The sequence below is a fragment of the Ornithorhynchus anatinus genome, chromosome 9 (genome assembly GCF_004115215.2).
Source record: "Ornithorhynchus anatinus isolate Pmale09 chromosome 9, mOrnAna1.pri.v4, whole genome shotgun sequence".
In the NCBI taxonomy this organism is placed as follows: domain Eukaryota; kingdom Metazoa; phylum Chordata; class Mammalia; order Monotremata; family Ornithorhynchidae; genus Ornithorhynchus; species Ornithorhynchus anatinus.
The window spans coordinates 55,969,311-55,996,109 of record NC_041736.1 but is presented as its reverse complement, the minus strand read 5'-3'; the positions used below and the strand labels follow the sequence as shown (position 1 = coordinate 55,996,109).

At 50.0% G+C, this 26,799-nt stretch overlaps 1 protein-coding gene and 1 long non-coding RNA gene across 4 annotated transcripts in view; one reads left to right on the top strand and one right to left on the bottom strand.

The window, feature by feature from the left end:
• VRK2 (VRK serine/threonine kinase 2) overlaps positions 1 to 26,799 on the top strand; it is a 69,605-nt gene that overhangs the window by 25,608 nt on the left and 17,198 nt on the right. For all 3 annotated transcript variants that reach the window (XM_029071471.2, XM_029071469.2, XM_029071470.2), the window contains exons 5-9: positions 1,442 to 1,511; positions 3,724 to 3,811; positions 6,249 to 6,354; positions 7,465 to 7,557; positions 16,732 to 16,864. In XM_029071471.2, the coding sequence (XP_028927304.1) occupies positions 1,442 to 1,511; positions 3,724 to 3,811; positions 6,249 to 6,354; positions 7,465 to 7,557; positions 16,732 to 16,864 (490 nt within the window). The remainder of the gene's footprint in view (positions 1 to 1,441; positions 1,512 to 3,723; positions 3,812 to 6,248; positions 6,355 to 7,464; positions 7,558 to 16,731; positions 16,865 to 26,799) is intronic.
• Positions 14,832 to 15,432, bottom strand: LOC114814149. Its single transcript, XR_003761887.2, has 2 exons — positions 15,371 to 15,432; positions 14,832 to 15,011 (listed from the first exon to the last, which is right to left on the bottom strand). It is a non-coding gene; the product is annotated as an uncharacterized LOC114814149 (long non-coding RNA).

The following is a 26,799-nucleotide window of genomic DNA, read 5'->3' as shown; positions in this document are numbered from 1 at the left end:
GTGTCTGCTGCTTCTACTGCTTAGTACAGTGCCTTGCTCCCGGCGAGCACCCAATAAATGCCACTGCTCCTAATAATAGTAATAATAATCATGGCCTCTGTTAAGCGCTTACTATGTGCCGAGCACCGTTCTAAGCGCTGAGGTAGATGCAGGGTAATCAGATTGTCCCACGTGGGGCTCACGTTTTTTAATCCCCATTTTTACAGTCGAGGTAACCGAGGGACAGAGAAGTTAGGTGACTTGCCTGAGGGTCACCCAGCAGACAAGTGGCGGAGCCGGGATTAGGAACGGGGGGAGGTTCTAGGCAGGAGGGCGGTTGCATTTATGCACTTATTTTCCTACTCCATTATCTCCTCTGATCTGTACTTTATATTAGTGTCCATCTCTCTCGCTGGAATATACCTCCTTGAGGTCAGAGATCATGTCTACTGACCCTACCGGTGCTCAGTAAATACCACCGACTGTCATTTAAGCGAGTCGTCTTAGATCAGGGTGTAGCAGTGGCTTAGTGGAGAGAGCCCGGGCTTGGGGTCAGAGGACGTGGGTTCTAATCCCGGCTCCTCCACTTGTCAGCCGTGTGACCTCGGGCAAGTCACTCCTCTTCTCCGTGCTCGTTACCTCATCTGGAAAATGGGGATTTTAGACTGTAAGCCCCACGTGGGCAACCTGATTACCTCGTATCTACCGCAGCGCTCAGAACAGTGCACGGCACATAGTAAGCGCTTAGGAGGAATACGAGCAGATCGGGTTGGACGCGGTCCCTGTGCCACATGGGGCCTGCGGTCTTAATCCTCATCCTACGGGTGTGGTAACTGAAGCGTGGAGAAGTGGAGTGATTTGCCCAAGGTCACACAGCAGACGTGCGGTGGAGCCGGGATCGGGACCCATGACCTCCTGAGTCCCGAGCCCGTGCTCTATCCGCTGGGTCATGCTGCTCTTTGCCCCCAGTTGGCGTGAATGGCGTCTGGGGATCGTGACTTCTGGAATCCCCCCAGGAAGCGGATCGTCGAACCTCAGGGAGCCAGTGGGATGGGAAACGTCCGAGCCCGGGAGGCTAATTCCGAAGTGATGCATTCGGGGGCAGCCCGTGATCTGTCGATGCCGCCGAGGTCCCAGAAGCCTCGCTGGATTTTCCCAGCCGTACCGCAGAATAGAACAAGCTTCGACAGATGGCTTCGGCGCGTGCGTTACCGACTGCTTTCCTCCGAACGTTTGCGGGAGTCTGTTTGACGGCTGCGTTTTACGTACGACGTATTACTAATTCGGCGCGTTGCCGTGTATCGCTAACGTATCGCTGATCGCCACGGGGAAGTGAGAAAGATTCACGTCTGAAATGCTAAAACCTCCGTTCGGGGGATTGCATCCTTCCGAATCAAAGAAACGATTCTTTAACTTAGGCCCGACGAACAAGAACCGTCATACTCACCGAGTCTCTCCGCAGGAATACCAAGAGAATGGGCCGTTATTTGCCGAACTGAAATTCTACCAGAGAGCTGCGAAACGAGACTGTAGTAAGTAAACAAGTGAAAGAAGGCAGGTCTGCCGCATTTGCTGCTGAAGCACGGGGCCGTCTCTCTGAGTTTCTTCTGGGCTCCCTCGAGGAGGTCTGCCTCTCCTGGGAGACTAGAACCGAGACGATAACGTTGATCGCGTTATTCGTTAAGCGCTCGCTAAGTATCGAACACCGTACCAAATGCCAGGATAGTTGAAAGATTGTCCACGGTCCCTTTCGCACGTGGGGCTCGCAGTCTAAGCGGGAGGGAGAACCGGTTTTGAATCCCGGTTCAGACTGGAGCCATCCCATTCCCAGGACCGTAGGAGAGACGGTGAGAGGATTGGGAATGAGATTAAAGGGATGAGTTTCTTCATCTGAAACCTTGACGGGCGTTACCATCCCAGGAAATGAATCACGAGGCGGCTCTTCTTTCGTTGCTATTTACTGATTGCCTGCTGGCCGCACAGCACTGTATTAAGTGTGGGGAAGACCTCAATTGATAATAATAAGGATGGTACGTTCATTCGATAGTATTTATCGAGCGCGTACTACGTGCAGAGCACTGTACTAAGCGCTCGGTCTGTTCAGCGCTTACTACGTGCCAAGCGCCGTTCTGAGCGCTGGGGTAGATGCGAGGTAATCAGGTCGACCCACGTGGGGCTCGCGGTCTGCACCCCCCATTTTACAGATGAGGAAACTGAGGCCCAGAGAAGTTTAGTGACTTACTCAAAGTCACAAGCGGGCAAGTGGCAGAGCCCGGGATTAGAACTCAGGTCCTGTGACTCCCAGGCCCCTGCTCTTTCCATCGGGCCTTGGCAAGCCAGGCAACCTGGGATCACTTCCGGTTGGGGCTGGCCTGCGTAGAGAGGCGGCGTGGCTCAGTGGAAAGAGCCCGGGCTTGGGAGTCAGAGGTCATGGGTTCGAATCCCGGCTCTGCTTCTTGTCAGCTGCGTGACTGTGGGCAAGTCACTTCACTTCTCTGTGCCTCAGTGACCTCATCCGTAAACTGGGGATCAAGACCGTGAACCCTACGTGGGACAACCTGATGACCCTGTGTCTCCCCCAGCGCTTAGAACAGTGCTCTGCACATAGTAGGCGCTTAACAAATACCAACATTAGTATTATTATAAGCGAGTCTTCCGCTCCTGTCCAGCTGTTCTAGGGAGGATGTGGAGCGTCAGCATCCCACTGATCTAGTTGCTCACCGCAAGGAGCCGGACACACCTGGACGCGACGTCGTACCAGAGCTATGCCTCTTCTGACCGGAAAGCCACCGAGCCAGACAGCGACCCAGTCTCGGTCGTTATGGTCTGAGGTCCTCCTGCTGGTGGCACCGGTTTTCAAAGTGCTTCCCGAGGGGCCAGAGGCCAGGCTGCCTTGTTTTTATTTTATTTTATATATATTCTCTATGATAAGTGCTTACCCTGTGCCAGACCCTATACTAAGAGCTATACACGTATATAGGAGCTAAGAGGGGTGGATACAAGCTGATCGGTTCGGAAGCTCTCAGTAAATCCGATCGAATGAATTGACCGGAGGTCGGACAGTGTCCGCGTCCCACGTGGGGCCCACGGTCTTAATCCCCATTTTACAGATGAGGTAGCTGAGGCACGGAGAGGTAAAGCGACTTGCCCAGAGTCACACAGCTGCTAAGTGGCGGAGCCGGGATTAGAATCCACGACCTCTGACTTCCAAGCCCGGGCTCTTTCCCCTAAGCCGTGCCGCTCCCCATGAAAGTATTAGTTAAGCGCTTACTGCGTGTGTGAGGCCCTATACTAAGCGCTGGGGTAGATACGAGCAAATTGGGTTGGACACGGTCCCCGTCCCACGTGGGGCTCACAGTCTCAGTCTCCGTTTTACAGATGAGGTAACCGAGGCACAGAGAAGTAAAGTTACTCGGCCGAGGTCACATAGATAAGCGGCGGAGGCTGGATTGGAACCCACGACCTTCTGGCTCCCGGGCCCGTACTCTATCCACTACGCCACGGTTTAAATAGAATGTACACGCTAAACTACTTAATTATACAAAATACAGTATCATAAGCCATATTTAATTCAATTACCAGAGGCGGTTGGGTTTTTTTCAAGGAAAATCAGATTGTTTTATGCTAATTCAGCTCTCACCAAACATCTATAAAACAGTACCCCGTGAATGGGGGATAAAAGCTGCTAAAATGCTTTTCTGAAATGACTCTGACCTTTTCTTGTTTTCTTCCTTCTCTTCAAAGTCAAAAGATGGATGGCACTCAAGCAGCTCGATTTCTTAGGGATTCCGCTCTTCTGGGGATCTGGGTTGGCTGCGTACAATGGAAAAAGGTAAAATGGAATCGCCATTAAATCCGCCTTTCTCGTTATTAATCCGCCTCCTTCCCCTCCGCCACGGCTCCCCGGCTCCTCCAGCCGTCGTCAGACGCTCCCTTTCCTCTAGGGAAGCGGCGGGGCCGGGTAGAGAGAGAGCGGGAGCTGGGTTCCGATCCCACTCGTCTGCTCCGTGACCTCGGGCGAGTCATGAACCTCTCCGTGCCGCGGTTTCCTCATCTGCAAAATGGGGATGGAATCCTACCCTTTCCTACTTCGACCGTGAGCTCCATGAAGGACAGGGGCCGGGCCCAACCTGATTACTTTTTATCAATCAATCAGTCAATAGATCAGTACGGTTTGTTGAGCGCTTACTATGTGCAGAGCACTGTATTCTTGGGAGAGAATAGTCCGACACAGTCCAACGTTCCCGCTCCCCACGAGCTTACGGTCTACCCCAGGGCTCAGGACGGTGCTCGGCACATAATGCTTAACAAATACTGTTGTTATTATCATCATCGTCTTCAATCGTTGATATTTACAGAGTGCTTACTGCATGCAGAACTCTGTACTAAGTGCTTGGGAGAGTACAATAATAATAATAGTGTTGGTATTTGTTAAGCGCTTACTATGTGCAGAGCACTGTTCTAAGCGCTGGGGTAGATGCAGGGTCATCAGGTGGCCCCACGTGAGGCTCACAGTTCATCCCCATTTGACCGATGAGGTAACTGAGGCACAGAGAAGTGAAGTGACTTGCCCACAGTCCCACAGCTGACAAGTGACAGAGCCGGGATTCGAACCCCTGACCTCTGACTCCCGAGCCCGTGCTCTTTCCGCTGAGCCCCGCCGCTTCTCTATACGAGAGAGTCGGTTGCCCACAGCGAGCTTACGGTCTAGAAGGGAAGACGGACATAAGCGTGAATGAATAAGTCATAGACGTGTACTTAAGTGCCGCGGGGCCGAGGGCGGGGAGAAGACCACATGCCCGAACCCTACGGATCCAAGTGCGGAGATGATGCAGGAGGGAGAGGAAGTCGGGGGAAAAAGAGGGTTTTAGCGGGGAAGGCCTGTTGGAGGAGATGATGGAGATGATGGAGGAGATGATGATGTCGATACTGGTTAAGCGCTTACTATGTTCTAAGCGCTGGGGTAGATACAGGGTAATCGGGTTGCCCCACGTGAGGCTCACGGTTAATCCCCATTTTCCAGATGAGGTCACTGAGGCCCAGAGAAGTGAAGTGACTTGCCCACAGTCACACAGCTGGCAAGCGGCGGAGCCGGGATTCGAACCCACGACCTCTGCCAAGCCCGGGCTCTTTCCGCCGAGCCACGCTGCTTCTCAGGAGCGGTGCGGTCAGGTGGAAGCCGACTGAGGGCTTGAGAGCCGGCGCTAAGAGGTCGAAGGCCGGACAACTGCACTGTCGCTCAGTTTCTATCGAGCGCTTGATGTGTAAGGAGCACCGTGCTAAGCGCTTGGGAGAGTCCCGTGTAACGGTATTACGGACGCATTTCCGGCCCCCAACGAGCCGCCAACCTAGAGATACTGCCGCCGAAATGACCACACCTTTCCCTGCATATAACCTGCTCTGAGTCTCCTCCGTTTTCTCTTGCTGGCCTGCCTAATTGCACGAAGGACAACGGCACGTTTTTATGGTTGCTGCCGTTTCTAGTGGGATCTGTGGGAACTTTTGTCCTTTTTTCCTTTTCCCTTCATCTTTGCAATAAATGAGAAAAGACCCTCCCCCCCTTGTTGAGTCAAACCGAGTAGCTTACTCAACCAAGTCTTTTCTGGACCATGATAATAACGATGATGGTATTTGTTAAGCGCTCACTATGTGCCAAGCACCGTTGCGAGCGCCGAGCAAGAAGTGGCGGAAGCCATTCGGCGTTTAGAACAGTGCTCGGCACATAGTGAGCGCTAAACAAATACCGTCATTATTATTTGAGTTCTCAGAGATCTCCCGTTCTCTGACCGTGGGGGCGGCCGAGAGGCGGTCGCTCAGAGCACGTGGTTGGGCACCGGTGCGGACCGTCACCACCGCTGCGGAAACCACTCGGCCGCTCGTCCCGCTGGCGGCCCGGCCCCTTTCCCCCTCTTATCCGCGGGTGTCCAAGCGGAGCTGTCCCGAATGGCGAGAGATCGTCCGTCCGGTCGTATTTATCGAGCGCTTACTGTGTGCGGAGCGCTGTACCGATTGCTTGGGAGAGTACGGTGTGACAATCAGCGGACACTATCCCTGCCGCTCCCGGCTGTATCGTACGGACAGAGGACATGAGATTCTCTCTCCCAAAGACGTTCGGGCACTCGGAAGCGGTCTCGCCTGTGACGGCGGCATCATCTCCAAACCGCCGGAGGCCCACCGCGGTTGATCACGGACCCCCGGCTTGCGCCCGGGCTGTGTCCCACAGATTTCCTGCCCCCGAAAGCTCTCCCTCGATGATGCCTTTTTCACAGTTACAGGTTCATGGTCATGGAAAGACTAGGAACGGATCTTCAGAAGTTCGTAGACCGGGATGGCCGGTTTGGAAAGGAGACCGTCCTTCAGCTGGGCATCCGGATGGTGAGGAGCCAGCGGCTGCTCTTAATAGGTCACGGGCTGGGTATTTGCTAAAACAGTGTATATATTTCCCCACCCTCGGTCGGAATCCTTCATCCTGAAAATGTCAGTCCTTTGGAGGGGAGACGATCCTGCCGTAATCGATCGCGGTAATCGACTCTGTTAGGGGCGGAACGTCCTCGGTCTGGCACGAGAACCTCAGTTGAGCATAGGGTCTGCTGTGCCGATTTTCGTTTCTCCTTTCCCGTAGCTTCATTTCGTAGATCAGACAAGTCTTTGGGGCCGAGAACGCATCCTCTCCTTTGTCAGAGCTTTATATAAAACAGTGCAAACCGCCCAACTCTATATTGCGCGGGTGCCTATGTGGCCGTATACAGATGAGGTGGGATGGTATGGGTGCTATAAAGTTTTTGCTGTCACACGTTGGGGATGCGAGCAATAATGGACTGCGGCAGCGAGTTGAACGGATTTTGCCAAACCAGACGCGATGAAATCTTAATAGCACCCTGCACACGTTTTGCTTTTGCTACATATTTTGTCTTATCTTGTCTGCTTCCGTTTGCCTCGTCGTTCCCCCGTTAAAAAGGCTTTTTATTAATCTATCGATCGGCTGTTTTCATTGAGCACTCTCTGTACGCATAACATTGTACTGAGTGCTTCGGAGGGTACCGTGTAACATATGACAGGGTTGGTAGACACAGTTCGTGTCCACGCTGAGCTTACAGTGTAGGCGGGGAGACAGATATTAATATAAAAAAAATCAAGAACGGGTATATACGTAAATGCTGTGGGGCTGAGCGGGGGATGATGAAGAAAGGCAGCAAAGCAGGGTGATGCAGGAGGGAGGAAATGAGGGCTTAGTCAGAGGAGAGGTGCCTTCAGAAAGGCATCGAGTGTGATGAGGGTGATTAAGGAGAAGCTAGAATGGTTCTGGGCAGTGTGACCTCCCAAAGGGATTCCTCCCTCAGAATTATTTGTCCAGTCTACCTTATGGTAATAAGGGAAACAAATGATTATGTATGGAAATCCACTTTCCAAAGATGGTAGAATTCACCACTGTAGAATCCTAAAGAAATGGCGGCATAACCATGGCTTGTCTTCATTTTTTCCTAGTTGGATGCACTGGAATATATTCATGAAAATGAATACGTTCACGGTGATATCAAGGCAGCGAATCTACTTCTGGGCTACAGAAACCCCCAGCAGGTAAATATGTTTTTAAATTCATGGTATTAATAAGTTCTATCCTTGAAGTGCTGTAAACTCGAGCCCTAATGAAAGAACCCAATTCTACCCCTCAAGAATCTACCCAGTAGGGATAATTGTAAGGCTTAGACCATGTTTCCGCAGGATGTTATCGTAGCTGAGGGGGAGGAAACATGGGCAGGGGTGGGGCGTTTAGAGTAGAGAGGTATAAAAAAAAAAAAGAAAATCTGTCTGGGCCCTAAATTTGAGTCTAAGTTCCTCCACTAGCTTGTGAATCTTTGAGAGCGGGGACCGTAACTACTAATTCTATGATACTGTCCCCGGTGCCTTATACAGTGCTCCGCACATAGTAGATGCCCAGTGAACACTACTGATCGATTGACTGATTCTGGTAAAGCAGCAGAGGGTGGTGGAGAGTGATGCTTGATGGGTCAGTGCACCTGATGGGGATGTAGTTATGCCCATATATGTAATTTATATTAATGTCTGGCCCCTCCCCCCGCAAGAGTGTAATAATCTCACTGTGGGCAGGAAACATGTCTGTTTATTGTTATATTGTACTCTCCCAGATGACAGAGAAGCAGCATGGTCTGGCGGATATCTTAGGCCTGGGCCCGGGAGTCAGAAAGACCTGGATTCTAATCCTGGCTCCACCACTTATCTCCTGTGTGACCTTGAACACGTCACTTAACTTCTCTGCGCCTCAGTTTTCTCATCTAGAAAATGAGGATAGCATATCTGGTCTCCCTCCCGCTTTAGACCGTGAACCCCATGTGGGACGGGGAATGCGTCCTATCCAGTTATCCCAAATCTACCCCAGTGTTTAGCACAGTTCTTATTACACGGTAAACTGTTAACAGATATCGTCGTCATCATCATCATTAGAAGAGATTATGCTAATGAAGATTTGTTTTTGAGAGGCGTTAATTTCCGGTAATCATTTTTAAATAGGTTAAGTCACACCTCAGGTAACGTCTGTGGTGCAGGTTTACTAATATAATGCCCGGATATGTGCTTTTGGGGAAAAAAAAGATAATATCAAAGCCAACAGCCCAGTAATTACCATAATTTAGAAGCCAAGGTCTCAGTTTTAAAAATTAATCTTTTGTAAAGTTTATTTCCTTGTGCTAAGCTTCAGAGATTTAGGCTATTACAGCACAACAAAAACCTGTTAAATGCATAACCTTGGTCCCAAGAAGGCATATTCTTTTAATGGATTTATTTCTCCCACTCTTTCCCTCCCCTCTCACCAAAGGGTGTGCTCTGTGTTTTGCATTTTTCATATGAATTTTATCCTTTCACTTTTAAGGTTTATTTCTGCACAATAAAGCCCGGATTCATGTCTTTAGGATTCTGGGCAAAGCATCCGTGTATAGTAATGGTGTCATAATAGTTAGATGGAAGTCGCTAGAGTCCTTAAATCCTTGGCAGAAAAGGTGAAATTACAGAGGTGTCTCTAAGTTTCCACTGGGTTCCTTTGACAGAGTGAAAGGGGGAAATCGCGTTTGGACTGTAAGCTCGTGGTAGGCAGGGATCGTTTCTACCGACTCTGTTCTGTCGTGTTGCAGTCTCCCGACTGCTTAATAGAGTGCGGAGCACAGGGTGAGTGCTCAGTCGATACGATCGATTGGTTGAGGAGGCAGACTAAGGTGGCGGGGTGAAGCCAGCCCTCAAACAGTGCTCCTCCCCCCACCAGAAAGAAGAAATCAATCAGCGTTGTGTATCTGTGGCTTAATGGCAAGAGCCCGGGCCTGGGGATCAGAGGTCGTGGGTTCTAATTCCAGCCCCGCCACTTGTCTGCTGTGTGACCTAGGGCAAGCCACCTAACTTCTCTGTGCCTTAGTTACCTCATCTGTAAGAATGGGAATGAAGACTCTGAGCCCCACATGAGAAAACCTCATTACCTTGTATCTCCCCAGCGCTTAGTACGGTGCTTGGAATGTAGTAAGCCCTTAACAAATACCCATATTATCATTATTATGATTATCATTGAGCATTTCGTACAGAGAACTGTACTAAGCTCTGGGAAAGCACAGAAATAGTAGACAAGAATACTGCCCTCAAGGAGGGCCCCCTGGCTGGGGAAGCAACTGAGTTTAAAGAGACGGAAGTAAGACCTTCAATAATCATAATAACAATGGTATTTGTTAAGCGCTTACTATGTGCCAAGCACTATTCTAAGCACCGGGGTAGTTGCAAGGTTATTAGGTCGTCCCACATGGGGCTCACAGTCTTCATCCCCATTTTACAGATGAGGTAACTGAGGCACAGAGAAATGAGGTGACTTGCCCAAAGTCACACAGCAGACAAGTGGCGGAGCCGGGATTAGAACCCATGACCTCCGACTCCCAGGCCCGGGCTTTTCCCACTAAGTCACGCTGCTTCTTTAGTGGGGAGGGGGTGGATTGAATACCCAAGGACATACGGGGTGAGGACTCAAGTGCGTTAGGTGATGCAGTAGTGGGGAAACAGAGTGCAGAGAAGAGAGATTAGTCGGGGAGTAATTGTTTCAGCCAGTCAGTCGGTCGTATTGATTGAGCGCTTACTGGGTGCACAGCACTGTACTAAACACTTGGGAGAGTACAATATAACAATATAATAGACACAACCCATCCCCGCAACAAGCTTACAGTCTAGAGGGGGAAACGGACATTAAATAAGTAAATAAAATTACAGATATGTTCATAAAGTACAGATATAGTCAGCGCTCGTACGATCGATTGTTTCCCGCGCTGAAGGGCCGGAACGATAACCACGAATGACGACAGTCACGTGATTATTGTAAAACGAGAAACGTTGGCTTTTTAACGCTCTCCGCTGCAGTTGCCGAATAGATGATCTTCCTAAAGTTTTTAAAATGTTCTGTAGATCGCCCACTTTCAAAGAAATTCGTGACTCGTGAATCTCTCTCTAACACAATTCCCATCAGTCTCTGATAATCGGGACGACGGCTTAATTGGCACATTTCTGTTTCCAACAGGGTGTGCTAATTAAGAGGATTTTACTGTACAAAAAAATCCAAATTAGGATCAGTGATTAGCTGCTGAACCAGAAGAGACAGAGACTTATTGGCAATTGATCCATAAGAGTTGAATAATGAAATTTTTGAGACGGAAAGGAGCCAAGACAGACTGCACATTCTAAGATGGTTTCCTCCGGGGAGAGGGTTTCATTAAGGAGATGAGATCTGTTCCGGCTTGTAGACCGGATCCTCTTCCACTTTGATTCGGGGAGTAGTGGAAGTGGGAGGAGAAGGTGGTAGTCAGGGTAAGGAAGTCTTAGAAGTAGTAATAATGATAATACGATAGTATCTGTTAAGCGCTTACTATGTGCAAAGCACTGTTCTAAGCACTGGAGTGGATACAAGGTGCTCAGGTTGTCCCACGTGGGGTTCACAGTCTTAACCCCCATTTTACAGATGAGGAAACTGAGGCACAGAGAAGTTAAGCGACTTGCCCAAAGTCACCCCGCTGACAAGCGGCGGATGCGGGATTGGAACCCGTGACCTCTGACTCCCAAGCCCGGGCTCTTTTCACTGAGCCGCGCTGCTTCTCCAGCGTTTATTCAGTACTCCCTTCCTGTAGTGCACTCTACTAGGCACTTGGGAAGGGCGCGGTAAAGCGTTACATTCCCTGCCCGGGGCTTAGGACGGTGCTTGGCACTTAGGCAGCCCCAAACAAATATCATCAATATTATAAGGAGTTTGTATTCTAACAGGGGAGACACACGGGAACATATATGCAACTTAAGTAATCGAAAAGAAACAGATAATGTCTGTATATGCAACAGACGTAGATACATGGGTGTTTTGGAGGGTAAAAATAATAATAATAATGTCGGTGTTTGTTAAGCGCTTACTATGTGCCGAGCACTGTTCTAAGCGCTGGGGTAGATACAGGGTGATCAGGTGGTCCCACGTGAGGCTCACAGTTAATCCCCATTTTACAGATGAGGTAACTGAGGCGCAGAGAAGTGAAGTGACTTGCCCACAGTCACGCACTGACAAGTGGCAGAGCCGGGAGTCGAACTCATGACCTCTGACTCCGAAGGCCAGGCTCCATTCCACTGAGCCACGCCGCTTCCCGTTCTTACAAGTGCCGGAGTTGGCTGGAGGGTATGATATGGGAAACCGTTTGACCTAGTGAAAAGAACCTGGGCCTGGGAGTCACAGGACTCGGGTTCTAATCATGGCTCCGTCACTTGACTGCTTTCTGACCTCTGGCAAGTCACTCAGTTTCTCTGGGCCTCAGTTTCCTCTACTGTAAATGAGATTTCGATACCCTTTCGTCCTCCTACTTAATCTGTGAGCCCCAAGTGGGATAGGAACCCTGTCCGATATGATCATCTCCGATCTGTCGGTGCGTGTGTCGTCATCGGTGGTGTTTATCGAGTGCTTACTGCGTGCGGAGCACTGTACCGAGCACCTGGAAGAGTCCGACAGAGCTGCCGGACGCGTTCCCGGCCCACAAGTGCTGGGCGTATAAAAACACTTAATGAATGCCACACGTTATCAGTATTATTATCATATGCCTTACGGTGTTGGGAAATTAATCGGGGAAGGCTTGTCGGAGGTGGTGGGATTTTTGGAAGGTTCTGAATGTGGGAAGAGCTGGGGTCTCGGCGATGCGGGGATGGAGGCGGGAGAGTCGGGAGTGAAGAACGGAGGGGAGGTGGGCCGGGATGGAATGCAGACAGAGAGTCGGGGAACGGCAGAAGAGGGCAGCTGGATAAATTGTGCGAGTTGGCGGAGAGCCTTGAAACCGACGGCGAGGACCTTTCTTGGTGGACGCTAAGAGATTCAAGGATCCCGTGGAGGGGAGAAGGGGTGAGGGCCAAGGGATGCTTCGGAAAGGTGATCTGGGTGGCGCGGTAGAAATTGGAGAGGGGAGAGGCCGGTGGCTGGGAGACCAGCACGGAGGCCAGTTGGATCGTCCAGCCGAGACAAGGCCGGGGCTCTCACCGGGGTGGAGAGGAAGGGACCCATCCAGGAAACGCCATGCGGGGTAAAAGGGTCCGGGTTTGACAGCGGGCCGGACGTGAGAGTTGAACGATAACTAAGAGTCAAGGATGACACCGAGGTTATGGGCTCCCGGGGCGGGGAGGTTGGTTTCGTTGACTGAGATGGGAAGATCGGGGGGGGCGGGAAGGGGGTTTAGGGGCAGAGATTAATTCGGCTTTGAACACGTTGGTGCCGGCCAGACGTCCGAGCGGAGAGGTCCCGGTGGCAAAAGGAGATGCGGGGTTGCGGGTCAGAAAAGAGAAGATGAGATGGATTTGGGAGTCAGCTGTGTAGAGCTGGTAGCTGCCGCCGTGGGAGCGAAAGAGCTCCCGAGGTAGTGGGTAGAACCGTGGTGGAACCCGTTGAGAAGCAGCGTGGCTCAGCGGAAAGAGCCCGGGCTTGGGAGTCGGAGGTCATGGGTTCGAATCCCAGCTCTGCCATTTGTCAGCTGTGTGACTGTGAGCAAGTCACTTAACTTCTCTGTGCCTCAGTTACCTCTTCTGTCAAGTGGGGATTAACCGTGAGCCTCACGTGGGACAACCCGATGACCCTGTATCTACCCCAGCGCTTAGAACAGTGCTCTGCACATAGTAAGCGCTTAACAAATACCAACATTATTCTTATTCACTCTCTGGGCCTCAGTTCCCTTATCTGTAAAATGGGGATGAAGACTGTGAGCGCCACGTGGGACAACATGATCACCTTGTAGCCCCCCAGCGCTTAGAACAGTGCTTGGCACATAGTAAGCGCTTAACAAATACCATCATTATTATTATTAACCGTGGATAGGGAGGAGACTAGAGGATGCAGAACGGAGTCTTGAAGGACAGTTCCAAGGAGAAGCAGCGTGGCCTAATGAAAAGAGCGTAGGTTTGCTTGTCAGAGGACCTGGATTTTAATCCCGCCTCTGCCGGTTACCTGCTGTATGACCCCGGACACGTCACTTAACTTGTCCGTGCCTCAGTTCCCTCGTCTGCGGGAAGGAGAGTCAATACCTGTTCTTCCTCCTACTTAGACTGCGAGCTCCGTGTGGATTCCATGATCTTGTGTCTACTCCATTGCTTAGAACGGCGTAGACACATAGTAGGCACTTAATACTGTCACTATTATTATTCCTGTTAATAACTCCAGAACAGCAGCTTTCAGTTTCCTTGAGCCTGAAACTTAATGTCACCACGGGCGGAAGAGCGAAAGAAGAAGTTAAAGGGATTGAAAAATCCAGGGAAGTAGACTTGGGCCTCTTCCTCTTCGAAACTTTGATGTTCACCCCTCCTCCAGACCTACAACGCTTATATCCTTACCGTCTGTCGTTTATTTTGTTTTCTGTCTCCCCCTCTCGTCTGTAAGCTCCTTGTGGGCACGGATCAAGTCTACCTACTCTCCCAAGCACTTCCTAAAATGCTGTGCACACGGTAATAATAATGTTGGTATTTGTTAAGCGCTTACTATGTGCAGAGCACTGTTCTAAGTGCCGGGGTAGACACAAGGGAATCAGGTTGTCCCACGTGGGGCTCCCAGTCTTCATCCCCATTTTACAGATGAGGTCACTGAGGCCCAGAGAATTCATTGGGCCACGTCCTCCCGCAGTCCTGGAACGCCCTCCCTCCTCACCTCCGCCAAACTGATTCTGTTCCCCTCTTCAAAACCCTACTTAAAACTCCCCTCCTCCAAGAGGCCTTCCCAGACTGAGCTCCTCTTCTCCCTCTACTCCCTCTGCCACCCCCCCTTCACCTCAGTCAAGTCAAGTTAGTGCCGCGTTAGCCGTCCCGAGTTAGTAATAAGCCGGAACCTTCGACAGAGTCCTTCGGTGGGGCCAACCGCTGTTAATATCAGACTGCAGTTTGTAGGCCCGCCCTGAGGAAGCCTAAAGGAAACCATCCTGCTAGCATTCAGAGCGTCGGCAGACCCCGGCATTCCGAATGATTAACGCGTCCCCCCCCATGTCAAAACCGGGAACCAAATGGCTCAGCCATCCCACGCACAAGGCTCAAAAAAGAGATAATCCAGACCCCCCCCCACCCCCTTCCCGTCCAATTTCTATTTATATCGATGCCCGTTAGTTTAGATGCGTATATATGTATAATTCTATTTATTTATACGGATGCCCGTTTACGTGATTTGATGTCTGTCTCCCCCCTTCTGGACTGTAGAACTGGTGTGGGCAGGGATCGTCTCTCTTTATTGCTGAATTGTACTTTGGAAGCACTTAGTACGGTGCTCTGCACACAGTAAGCGCTCAATAAGTGTGATCGAATGAATGAATGAATGCAGCCTCCTCTAATGAACATCCTTGCAGTTTATTTCTGCGTGTTTTCATTTTCTGGGCCAACTCCTCAGTGAAAATGCGCAATGGGAATTGAATATTTAAAGTGGGAAGACGGGTTTCCTTCTAGCGGACACCCATTCCGACGATTCTGTCTGCAGGCAGCTTCCCGATCAAACTTCCATTATGGCGCTAAAGAGGAAGGAAATAAACTCATAAAGACCCGGGCAGATTTCAGGGTTCACCCTTCCTTGGTTGATCCTTGATCCCAAGGGATCAAGACCCCCTTTTCCCGACAAAAGCTCTGGGCTCCTGGGAATGTTCAAGCCACCACACCGCGTCTCGACGGTCTGAGAAAAATCCCCTCAGATTGCCGTCTGATTTGTAACAATCTGTATTCTGTTGGGAGACCCGGCTTGCGTGCGGGGATGACGACAGCTGTGGGAGTTGGCAGAGAGGGCAGGAGTCCTGTATCGGTGGCCCATATTCGCGCCTTCCTGGCCCCACGATGCCGTTTGCCTTCTTCTTGGCCTTCAGGGGTCTTTACGCACCTGGATGGTGGGAGCTCAAATCCCGTTTCTGACCACGTTTTAGAGTAGTCAGTCTCTCCCTCTTTGAATCTCACTCGTGCTCTGTGGGGAGACGGATGGAGAGAGACAGGGGTTCCATGACCGGAACGGAAACAGAAGACATGTTGCCACTCACGATGTAATAATAAGAACCCTACTAATGATAATTGTGGTAATTTGTTAAGGGCTTACTATGTGCCAAACACTGTTCTAAGTGCTGGGGTAGATACAGGGTAATCAGGTTGGACACAGTCCCTGTCCCACATGGGGCTCACGGTCTTAATCCCCATGTTACGGATGAGGGACTGAAGCTCAGAGAAGTTAAGTGACTTATCCAAGGTCACACAGCAGACGTGTTAGAGCCAGATTTAGAACCCACGCTGACAAAGCCCCTGTTTTCCCAGACTAAGCCCCCGTTGTTCCTCTGTTCCCCCTCCCCATCGCCCCGACTTGCTCCCGTTGCTCTACCCCCCTCCCCGCCCCACAGCACTTGTGTATACAGGTACATATTTATCATTATATTTATCCCTGTATATATCTTTATCACCCCATTTATTTTGTTTATTATGTTTAATGAGTTGTACATCACCCTGATTCTATTTAGTTGCCATTGTTTTTGTGAGATGTTCTTCCCCTTATCGCCATTGTTCTTGTCTGCCCGCCTCCCCCGATTAGACCGTAAGCCCGTCAGAGGGCAGGGCCTGTCTCTATCTGTTGCCGACTTGTCCATTCCAAGCGCTTAGTACAGTGCTCTGCGCATAGTAAGCGCTCAATAAATACTATTGAATGAATGAATTATAATTCTGTTTATTTTTACTAATGATGTGTATATGTATTTATAATTCTTTTTATTTATAATAGTGCTAGTGATGTCTGTTTACTTGTTTTGATGTCTGTCTCCCCCCTTCTAGACTGTGAGCCCACTGTGGGCGGCGATGGTCTCTATCTGTTGCCGAATCGCACTTCCCTAGCGCTCAGTACCGTGCCCCGCACACAGCGCTCAGTAAATACGATTGAACGAACGAACCCACAACCTCTGATTCCCAGGCCCGGGCTCTTTCCACTTGGCCACGATGTCTAGTTGCCCACCCAGGGAACAGAGTGCTTTGGAGCAAAATTACAAGGTTGCAGTCGAACCCGATTGGGAATGACTCCCCGATCCTAGAGAGTGGGGCGGAGGGGGCGGGGTGACGGCCCCCGGGGGTAAGTATTTTATCTCCAAACACCATTTGTTTTTATCAAGGGGAGCTCTCGCTGTCCTGTCCGCTTCTGAAGACTTAATTATAAAGGTTACCCTCTCAAAGGACAAAAGCATCACTCATTTGCCTGTGCATGTCTTCCAGGTTTATCTTGCAGATTATGGACTCTCCTACAGATATTGTCCCAATGGGAACCACAAACGGTATCAGGAAAATCCGAGAAAGAGCCATAACGGGACCATAGAATTTACTAGCTTAGATGCCCACAAGGGAGTAGGTAGGTGTCTCTCTTTTTTTTTCACTTTTAGGTTTCAGGGGAGCAATTGGAGAATGGGCGGGACCGGGCTGGCGTGGGCGGTGGGAGGAGAGGTGACCGCTGAGGTAAAGCAGCGTGGCCTAGCGGAAAGGACGGGGTCTGGGAGTCGGTGATCCTGGCCCCTCCACTTGCCTGTTCTGTGACCTCGGGCAAGTCACTTCACTTCTCTGGTCCTCAACTTTCTCATCTGTACATTGGAGATTCATTATCTGTTCTCCCTCCCACTTAGACTGTGAGCCCCTTTGTGGGACTGTCTCTGACCTGATTACTTTATAGCTACCCTAATGCTTAATAGCACCCCTCAGGGTCGCACCTGCGGAGTTTCCAGTCCTCTACCGGTCTCGGCTCCTGGAGGGAGAGTGGAGCAGAGGCCTGTCCGTTCCATTCCGAGCTTGGCCAATGGCTAGCGAGTGGAAGGCCGTCAGCTACAACTCAAGACTCACCCTTGCTGGGCAGCGGCGGCACCGGAGAGAGTCGGGGGCAGACACTCGAGTGTAATGCGCGGAAGGTGGAAATGGTAAACCGCTACCATATTTTTGCCCAGAAAACTCTATGGATCCACTACCGGAACGACGGCAGATGGAGAGCGGGTCGTACTGGGACAGATGTGTCCGTGGGGTCGCTTCGGGTCGGAGAGACCCGACGGCATAGGGCAAGACAAGAACGCTTAGTAGAGCGCTTGGCATATAGAGAACGCATAGCAGATACCGTCGTTCTTATTTATCTCGCGAGGAACTCCTTTCTACACGGACGAGTGTTCCTTCTGAAGGCAGAGGGTGGTACAGACTAAGGAAGCGGTTCCATATGTTGAAGGGAAGAGGTGGCTTAAGAGGGTGCCCTCTGAGCCAAGTCTGATTCTCCCCCGGGCTGGGAATTCACTGGCGTGAATTGAAAGTTCTGCAGGTGAGACCCCCGTCATTTCTACGTCAGAATAATACGTCAGGACGAGGACGGGTGTTTGTGGCCTCAGGGCCGATCTTATCCTTCCCGGAGATCAGAATGTTTTGAAGTTGCCGTCGTCGCTTGCTAAGAGCACATCTTTCCTCAAACTAGAAAGCGTTAACTTTTGGAAATCTCTCGCAGTAGCCTTTCATATATCTTACTTATTTAAACTCACTTTGATGGTATCGGAAACACATTTGCAGGTAAATTACATACATAGTCCTTTTATTGGATATCGATTGTACTGCCTTGCATTCCAAGGCAGACTTAATTCAACAATTCCCTAATTAGTTAAAGTCATAACCTATGTCTTGTATTCATTTACCATTAATTAAACCTTAGCTGTTTATTACACTGCAGCCCAAATCCGATAGCAGACCCATAGAGCCATGGAAGAGGGAGTGGGAGGTCAATATTGGAAATATATGGTGTAAAGTCCCCCCTGATGACTGCATTGTTCACAATCAATATGGTCAATGCAACACAACTTTCTTAGTTGCTATGTCAGCAAGACAAAAAGTCAATTCTAATGTTATGCTAGTGAAAAAAAATGGCGATTATTGAAAAAACTTTGGCTGGCAAAATAATTTTCTTTGTTAACTTTGGGCTCTACTTTTTTTTTTCTTTACATATGTACTTTCAAATCTTCTTAACAAAACGGAGGGCCGCTCGGAAAAGACCGTGGTTCGCCATTAACTGGAAAGTCGCACGCAGCGGCAGCCGCTAAACTGTTCCTTTAAACCGACGAGGTTTAGTCGGTCCGAATGCTGGTGTATTGTTGCCTTTTCTATTTAAAGGACCATTGACCACGTAATGTGGAGGGTCTTGGGCATTTGCCAGTTTTGCAAAAGCCCGGTATTTTCACAAGGGCCGCTAGGTTACTGAAGGCCCGCTGGAAACGAAGCAACCTTGCCTCCGTCATCTCTGCCGGCCTCAGTGTCAGTGGGTCGGTTTCCCAAAGTGGTTGTTGTCCGGGTGATCCTTCCCCACTTCCGCCGGGATCGGAGGAGCTCTTTGCACCTCGGTCGGTTTCTCATGCGCTGAAAGCTGCGGGGCGTAGCGGACGGAGTTCGGGCCTGGGAGTCAGAAGGACCCGGGTTCTAGTCCAGGATCTGACAGTCGTCTGCTGTGTGACCTTGCGCAAGTCACTTAACTTCTCTGTGACTCAGTCACCTCATGTGTAACATGTGAACCCCCATGTGGGCCAGGGACAGTATCCAACCTAAGTACCTCATATCTACCCCAACGTTTAGAAAAGTGCCTGGCACATAGTAAGCGCTTAACAAATACCTTTTTTAAAAAAGAAGAAAAAAGGCTCAGCGTGACCCATTGGAAAGAGCATGGGCCTGGAAGTCAGAGAACCTGGGTTCAATCCCAGCTCTGCCACGTGCCTCCTGAGTGACCTTGGGCCCCTCATTTAACTTCTTGGTGTCTGCTTCCTCATCTGTAAAATGAGGATTCATTTTATCTGTTTTCCCTACCCCTTAGACTGTGAGATCCATGTGGGACAGGGGCTGTGTTGATTATAATGTGTCTTCCCCAGTGCTTAGGGCACTGCTTGATGCATGGTATGTTCTTGATACTGCAATTATTAATAGTAAGAGGAAGAGGACGAGGAAGAGTGGGAGAAGATGAGATAAGCTCTTTCCAGATAGGAAATATGTTTTCATTTTCAGTGGGGTCTCCCAAATGCTCTGCATGCAGAGGGCTCAGTAAATACCGTTGATCAGTCCGTCTCCTTTCATGTGACTGGACCATTTCCCGACTTATATTTTTCACACCAATTGAAACCAGCTGCCTCTTTTTCCATATCATGGTCATTTTTGTTTGAATCCTGGTCTCTGGGAAGTCTTCACCAGGGTGAAGTTTTCCCCTTTGAAAGTGAGCTAGGTATTTCAGTAAGGGAGTCTGTTTATTTTCTTTCCTCCTGAGCCCCTCATCATGGGGTGGGTCCGATTGAGGGAGCAGTTCTAACCACAGGGCAAACTAGGATTCGACATCCAGAGAGAGCAGCGTAGGTCCGGTAAGTTTGGACTGCGGAACTTCTGATGCTGATTCTGATCTCCGGGCTAAGGATGTTCCCGTCAGATGAAGCAGCGTAGGTTGGGCCGGGCAGGTGGTTTCATATCTGGGACCCGTTTTCTGTTGCCCTTTTGGCCTCCAGGACTAATCAAAATGGCAGGCCCGGTGGCTGGTGCTCTGTGGGCTGCGGATTCTACTGAACGGTCAGGAATCTGATGGCCGTCACTGGAGTTGGGGAGGCAAACTGAGTCGTAATAATGATAATGATCGTGGTGTTTATTAAGTGCTTACTTTATGCCAGTCACCGTATTATGCGCTGGGGTGGATACAAGCAAATCGGGTTGGACAGAATCCCTGTCCCACATAGGGCTCCCTGTCTTAATCCCCATTTAACAGATGAGGTAACTGAGGCACAGAGAAGTGACGTGTCTTACCCAGGGGCACACAGCAGACTGGTGGCGGAGCAGGGATTAGAACTCAGGTCCTTCCGACTCCCAGGCCCGTGCTCCATCTATTAGGCCACACTGCTTCTCATCTGGCTGCTCTAGAAGAGTGGGCGAGTCTCCTGTGCTCCCCTTTTTTCTCTTTTAGAGTCAGTCGATCCATGGATTTAATGAGCATCCCCAGTGTGCAGATCACTGGACTGAGATTTTGGGAAAGTACAATCGGGGTAGAGGACACAGTCCCTACCCTCAAGGAGCTTGCAGTCTAGCAGGGAGAAAGACATAAATTCATTTACAGACAAAGGAAGAGACAAGAAAAATGTGTAGGTTGCTAAGAAATAAGCTGATGTGTACTAAAGTGCTACGGGTGGGTTGCAGTCTGCAGTTGGTGCAAAAGGGCTGAATATTGGAAAATCGGGGCAAGGAATCAATCAGTGGTATTTATTGGGCGCTTGCTATGTTCAGAACACTGTACTAAGCACTTGGGAGAGTGCAGTGCAACAGAATTTGAAGATGCGTTCCCCGCTCGTAACAAGAGAAGCTCAGGTTCAATCTTCGAACAGGCCCCCTTCAGCCTACTGCCCCTGAAACTCTCCCAAACGCTTAGTACAAGGCTCTGAACACTCTAACTGCTCAATAAAGAGCAGAATTTGACTGACGCTGCAGTAGGAGATCCCGATTAGGAACTCACGACCCTCCTGGGCGAGAAACAAACTACTCATACGTTGGTAAATGGGAAAAAAAAAAATCATCTGAAGCAAATCACTTTTGTATTTCCAATTTTATTGAAAATCTGATTATCGTAGAATGCGACGAGGCAAACCTGACAGGTGCAAAAAGTACATAAACATCAGGTAAATAAAAATGGGTCAGCTTCATAAATATTCATCTATTTACTTTCCATAGAGTGATTATGCTTTCATCTCAGGAGTGTCCGTCCCTCCTCCAGCCCACCCCAGAAGAAATATATTATGAAGAAAAAAAACCTCTCTGAAAAGTATCATTATAAAAGAACCACCAGAGTTGCCAGATTGTTTGACCTGAGCCTGTTGTAAATGTTCAGGGACACAAACATTTCTGAATCTGGCTGGGCCAGAGGATAGGCCTGGCCTCCGTTATCAGTTACCATAGTTATCATTGTTAAGTGCTTACCACGGGCCAAGCGCTGGGCGAAGCACTGGGCTAAATGCATTTTTTCAGGCAGATCGGTCTCTGCCCTTCTCCCACACGGGGCTCAAGAGTGGATCAATTAATCAGTGGTATTTACTGAGCGCTTACTGTGAGCTGTTCACTGTACTACGAGCTTGGGAGAGTTTAGGCAATCGGTCGGATTTATTGAGCGCTTACTGCGTGCAGAGCACTGTACTGAGCGATTGGGAGAGTAGAATTCATCAACAGACAGACACATTCCCTGCCCACAACGAGCTTTCGGTCTAGAGGATGAGCTAAGGATCCGTAGACGCCTTCCCTGCTCGTAACAGACTTACAGTCTAGAAGGAGAGACATTAGTATTAATATATAAGGCTCGGCGGAACCCGCACTGAGCTTGCCAGCCCTTCACGTACTCCTCGGTGAATTTCACCATCAGCGACGTCTTCTTTGAATCCGAAGGACGATTCAGTTTTCTCGCGGGACCCACGGTTACAGACGGAACGGCTGCCCTCCCCGGTCAGCGTGAAGCCGAAGCGTTCCGCAGTGAGCTCGTTTATTCTAATATCCGTTCCTCTGACGAAAGCCACGATGTCTAAACAGGCCCGCGTTTGGGGCTCGTGGCTTGGTAATTAAAGAGAATTATATCTGCACGAGATGTACCTTTTTAAAATTTGTTACATTGTTAGTAGTGTTAAAAAGTAATATTTGGGTCGATACCGGTATAGATTTTTGTAGATTTTCTACTCACTGAGGCATGCAGTCGATACCTAATTTCTCTAGAGATATACTGCACTTAACATATTGAGCTGTTTTAAATACTTCAGACCTGTGCATTGAGTGTGTAAGAGCCATTTTAATTTGCCGTCATTGATGACCATGAGAAGAATATGAGCTATCTAAATTACGGGCTTTTTAAAGTATGTCTGTATGTGCAGGGAATTACAGATCGCTCTCCTCCTCGCCGCCGCGGGAAATGTATTACATATTTTATTATTTTTCCCACTTTCCGTGGATGCGGGAGATCCGAGCCTTAACATGTTATTTCTTGCACGGCTTCACTTCACCCGTAATCAGGCGCCCGGACCTATAAAACGCGCAGGAAATAAACCGGGGATGGATGTACACGTTGCTTAGAAACCGGGAAGAGAAATGCGTTGGGCCAACCCCCCCCAAACTAACACTCGGGTACCCCAAGCGACATGTCCGCAAGCCACGTTTAAAACGTGCCGATGGTTACTCCGACTTTCAGACGGACTGTGTTGTTATCGCTTGAATGTCGTAAGAGTGTCCTCGTCTGCTAAGTCCACGTCTCCTCGCTCCTCAGGAACCTCCAGTGGTTGCCCATCCACCTCCCGCTCAAACGGAAGCTCCCTCCCTTTGGGGCTGAGGCACTTCATCAGCACTCCCCTCCTACCTTACCTCATCCATCTCCTTCTACAACCCATCCCACACACTCCGCTCCCCCAGTGCCAACCTGCCGCTACCACGATCTATCCCACCTCCCACCCCTTGCCCGTGTCCTCCCTTGGGCCTAAAACTCCCTCCGAGAACCCTCGTTCCGCTCTCCCCAGCCCCAAGACTACAGGTGTTGGGGAGAAGGAAGGGTCCGCTTCAGATCTAATAATACTGCGGGATGGAAAACGTTTGCCGAGGGGGATGAAAAATTCAGTTTGATGGAAGAGAGGGAATGACGATAAGAGTAAGATAAGGGCAGGGAAATCACACATCAGAGCAGGGGGATCGCTTGATGAAGTTAATGATGAATGTCGGTCTAAAAAAATCAGGGGAAATGTGATATCCATATCATTCATATCTGACAGTCCACCACTCTCCTCGCCTTCAAAACCCTGCCCAGATCCCATCTCCAAGAAGTTTTCCCAGACTAAGCTCTTATTTCCCTTTTGTCCTCCCCTCTTTTTCAATCGTGCGCTCGGCTGGGTACTCGACAAGCACTTTATTACTCACCCCAGCCCCACAGCATTCAGGTAAACATCCTTATACTCTTGGTATTTCCCCTATTTTAAATGTCTGTCTCACGCTCCTTGAGATCTCATCTACCGACTCTGTTGCGTCATACTTTCCCCAAGCATTTAGCACGGTGCTCTCCCCACGTTAAGCGCCCAATAAACACCCTCGATCCACCCATCGTCACAGGACGCGCAGTCTGGCTTTCGGTTCGGATGAGAAGCCGCGCGGCCCAGTGGATGGAGTGAGGGCAGGGAGTCAGGAGAACCTGGGTTCTAATCCCAGCTCCACCAGTTGTCTTCCGTGTGACCGTGGGCAAGTCGCTTCCCGTCTCTGCGCCTCCGTTCCCTCATCTGTAAAACGGACATTAAGACCGCGAGGCTTTGGCGGGGCGGGGACTGTGTCCAACTCGACTTCTTGGTATCTACCGCAGTGCTTAGTTCACGGCTCGGCACGTAGTGAGCGCTTAACGGATACCGCAGTTGTTATGAGTCAAAAACGTTTATTAGGTGAGTTATCCCGTTTGGCCTCAGTGCAGTGGAGTTAGTAGATTGGATTGGATTTAGGGCCCCGGTGAGACAGGAGGACCATTGTCTAACAAATCGAGAGGGCCATCCAAGCGAAGAGCGGGGCGGCTGTTGCAGTTTCAGTGCGACGTTTTCTGGGCGCGGCGGTCTGGAAGGGCCTGGGCAGAGGCGGACCTCCCCTGCCCCACCACCAGAGTGGTTTCTGAACCAACGTTCTCTGTGTGGGAGCGGGGGCTGTTCTCAGGAACCTAATGCTCTTGCTTGAAGGGGGCCACGTGGATATTCTTTTTTAAACACATTTGTAGAAACGGCAGGAAGCAATATCCACCCTAACATTTTCCAGCTGTTTACAAATCTCCTCGGTGCTGGAGCCCGATTGATATATCCCCAAATCACATTTCCCCTGATTTTTTTAGACCGACATTCATCATTAACTTCATCAAGCGACCCCCCTGCTCTGATGTGTGATTTCCCTGCCCTTATCTTACTCTTATCGTCATTCCCTCTCTTCCATCAAACTGAATTTTTCATCCCCCTCGGCAAACGTTTTCCATCCCGCAGTATTATTAGATCTGAAGCGGACCCTTCCTTCTCCCCAACACCTGTAGTCTTGGGGCTGGGGAGAGCGGAACGAGGGTTCTCGGAGGGTTCTCCTCGTCCAAAACGTTCGCCACCCCTGCCGCCCGGCTACCGGGCAGAAAATCCCTCACGGCTCCCGAGTCATATCCTCTGCTCTGCCGTACTCCTTGCTCTTCCTTAAACCGAAGACTTCTCCCCTCCCTACCCCTCCCCTCTCCCACTGCCTTTGTCCCTGACCCGTCCCCTAGTTCGGCCATCAGGATATTATAATAATTGTGGTATTCGTATCGAGCGCCGTTCTAAGCGCCGGCGTAGAGACGAGATGATCGGGTCTGTCGCAGTCCGTGTCCCACGTGGGGCTCACGTGGACTTAATCCCCATTTTACAGATGAGGTAACAGGTTCAGAGAAGAGAAGGGCCTCGCCCAGGGTCACACAGCAGACATGTGGCAGAGCCTGGATTAGACGGCCTTCCTCTGACGGCCTGGTCCGTGTTCTGTCCACGAGACCGTGCTCCTTCCCTTGGTACTATAGGGATACAATGATGATAGTCGTTCCTCGAGGGCAGAGTGATTTCAGGCAACGGTAGCCCGGCCCCCTTCTCTCAACCTTAAGGTTTTCAGGCATTAGGCTAATGTTAAAAACAGACGATTGATCCCCAGACACGTAGTAACTGTTTTAAACTGTCCTCACTCCTCCACCTCTGAAACTCAGTTTTGCCGTTGGGCCAGGATGGGAAGAGCTAGAACTCCAAGGGCTGGAAATCCATCAGTGGAATATATGGAGGGCCTCTGGAATGCCAAACACCATAGTAAAAGCCTTGGGCGAGTACACCGGAAGCAAGACAGACGATCCCTGCCCTCAAAAAGCTTAGATTCTACCAGCCCGATTTTGGATTCTTCGGCCGGGGGGGATTTTGACCAGACCGTGGAGCCGTCTTCTCCCGTGATTATGTTGCGACATTCTGGTCGGCCGGGAAGGATCTGGTCCACCCACTCCCGAAACCCAGGATCTGCCCAAAGCCACAAGGGGAGGCGAATCCATCAGCCGTTTCAGCTTGGTCAGTTTGGCCTGGAAAAACTTCCTTGGTACATTGAGTCGTGACTAGTCCTAAAGCGACGTTTTCTTGATGTTCGTTGGATTGCAAGCTCTATGTGGGCAGGGGTCTTATTCAGTACTCCTTTCATATAGTCTCGAGGGCCTTAGCTCAGTCCTTGGCTCACGGGCAAGTGCTCCGTGATGATTATTCATTCAGTCGAATTTATTGAGCGCTTACCCTGTGCAAAGCGCTGTTCTAGACGCTTGGGAGAGAACGGTATAACAATAAACAGACACCGACTGATGGAAGATTTCCTGAGCGGGATCCCTGGGGAGCGTTTGTGAGATGATGATAATGATAATAGTATTTGTTAGGTACTTAACTATGTGCCAAACATTGTACTCACTACTAGGATAGATGCAAGATCATCAAGTTGGACACAGGCCCAGTCTCTCATGGGGCTCACAGTCTAAATATGAAGAACAGGTATCGAATCCCCTTCTTGCAGATGAGAAAACAGGCACAGAAAAGTAAAATCACTCGCCCAAGATCACACAGTATTCAAGAGACAGAGTAGGGATTAGAACCCGGGCCTGCCGACTCCCAAGACTACTTTTTCCACTAGACCATGTTGCTTCTGGGATGATTTATTCTTCCCCAAAATGTTGTCTGATTTTTGTAGCGACGCCAGCTCGAACCCCATGCGTGAAAGGGACTGGGTCCAACCCGATTATCCTGCGTCTACCAGTGTTCAGCACAGTGCTTGGAGCGTAGCGCTTAATAACAATGGTGGTATTTGTTAAGCGCTTACTATGTGCAGAGCACTGTTCTAGGTGCTGGGGTAGATACAGAGTAATCAGGTTGTCCCACATGAGGCTCACGGTCTTAATCCCCATTTTGCAGATGAGGTAACTGAGGCCCAGAGAAGTGAAGTGACTTGTCCACAGTCACTCAGCTGACAGGTGGCAGAGCCTGGATTCGAACCCATGACCTCTGACTCCCAAGCCCGGGCTCTTTCCACTGAGCCACGCTGCTTCTCTAACACAGGACCTCCTAACCCCTTTAGTTCCCTCCAAAGGGAAGTGGTTGAAGCGAGGCCCGACAGAGGTTTACCTTTAGGGGTGGAAGAATTCAGTGGATATACATTGCGGAAAGTCCCTGGCTGTGTCAGGCACGGCTGAGGCAAATGGCAGTAACTTTCCAAAGTTTTGCACATCGGTCCATCGAG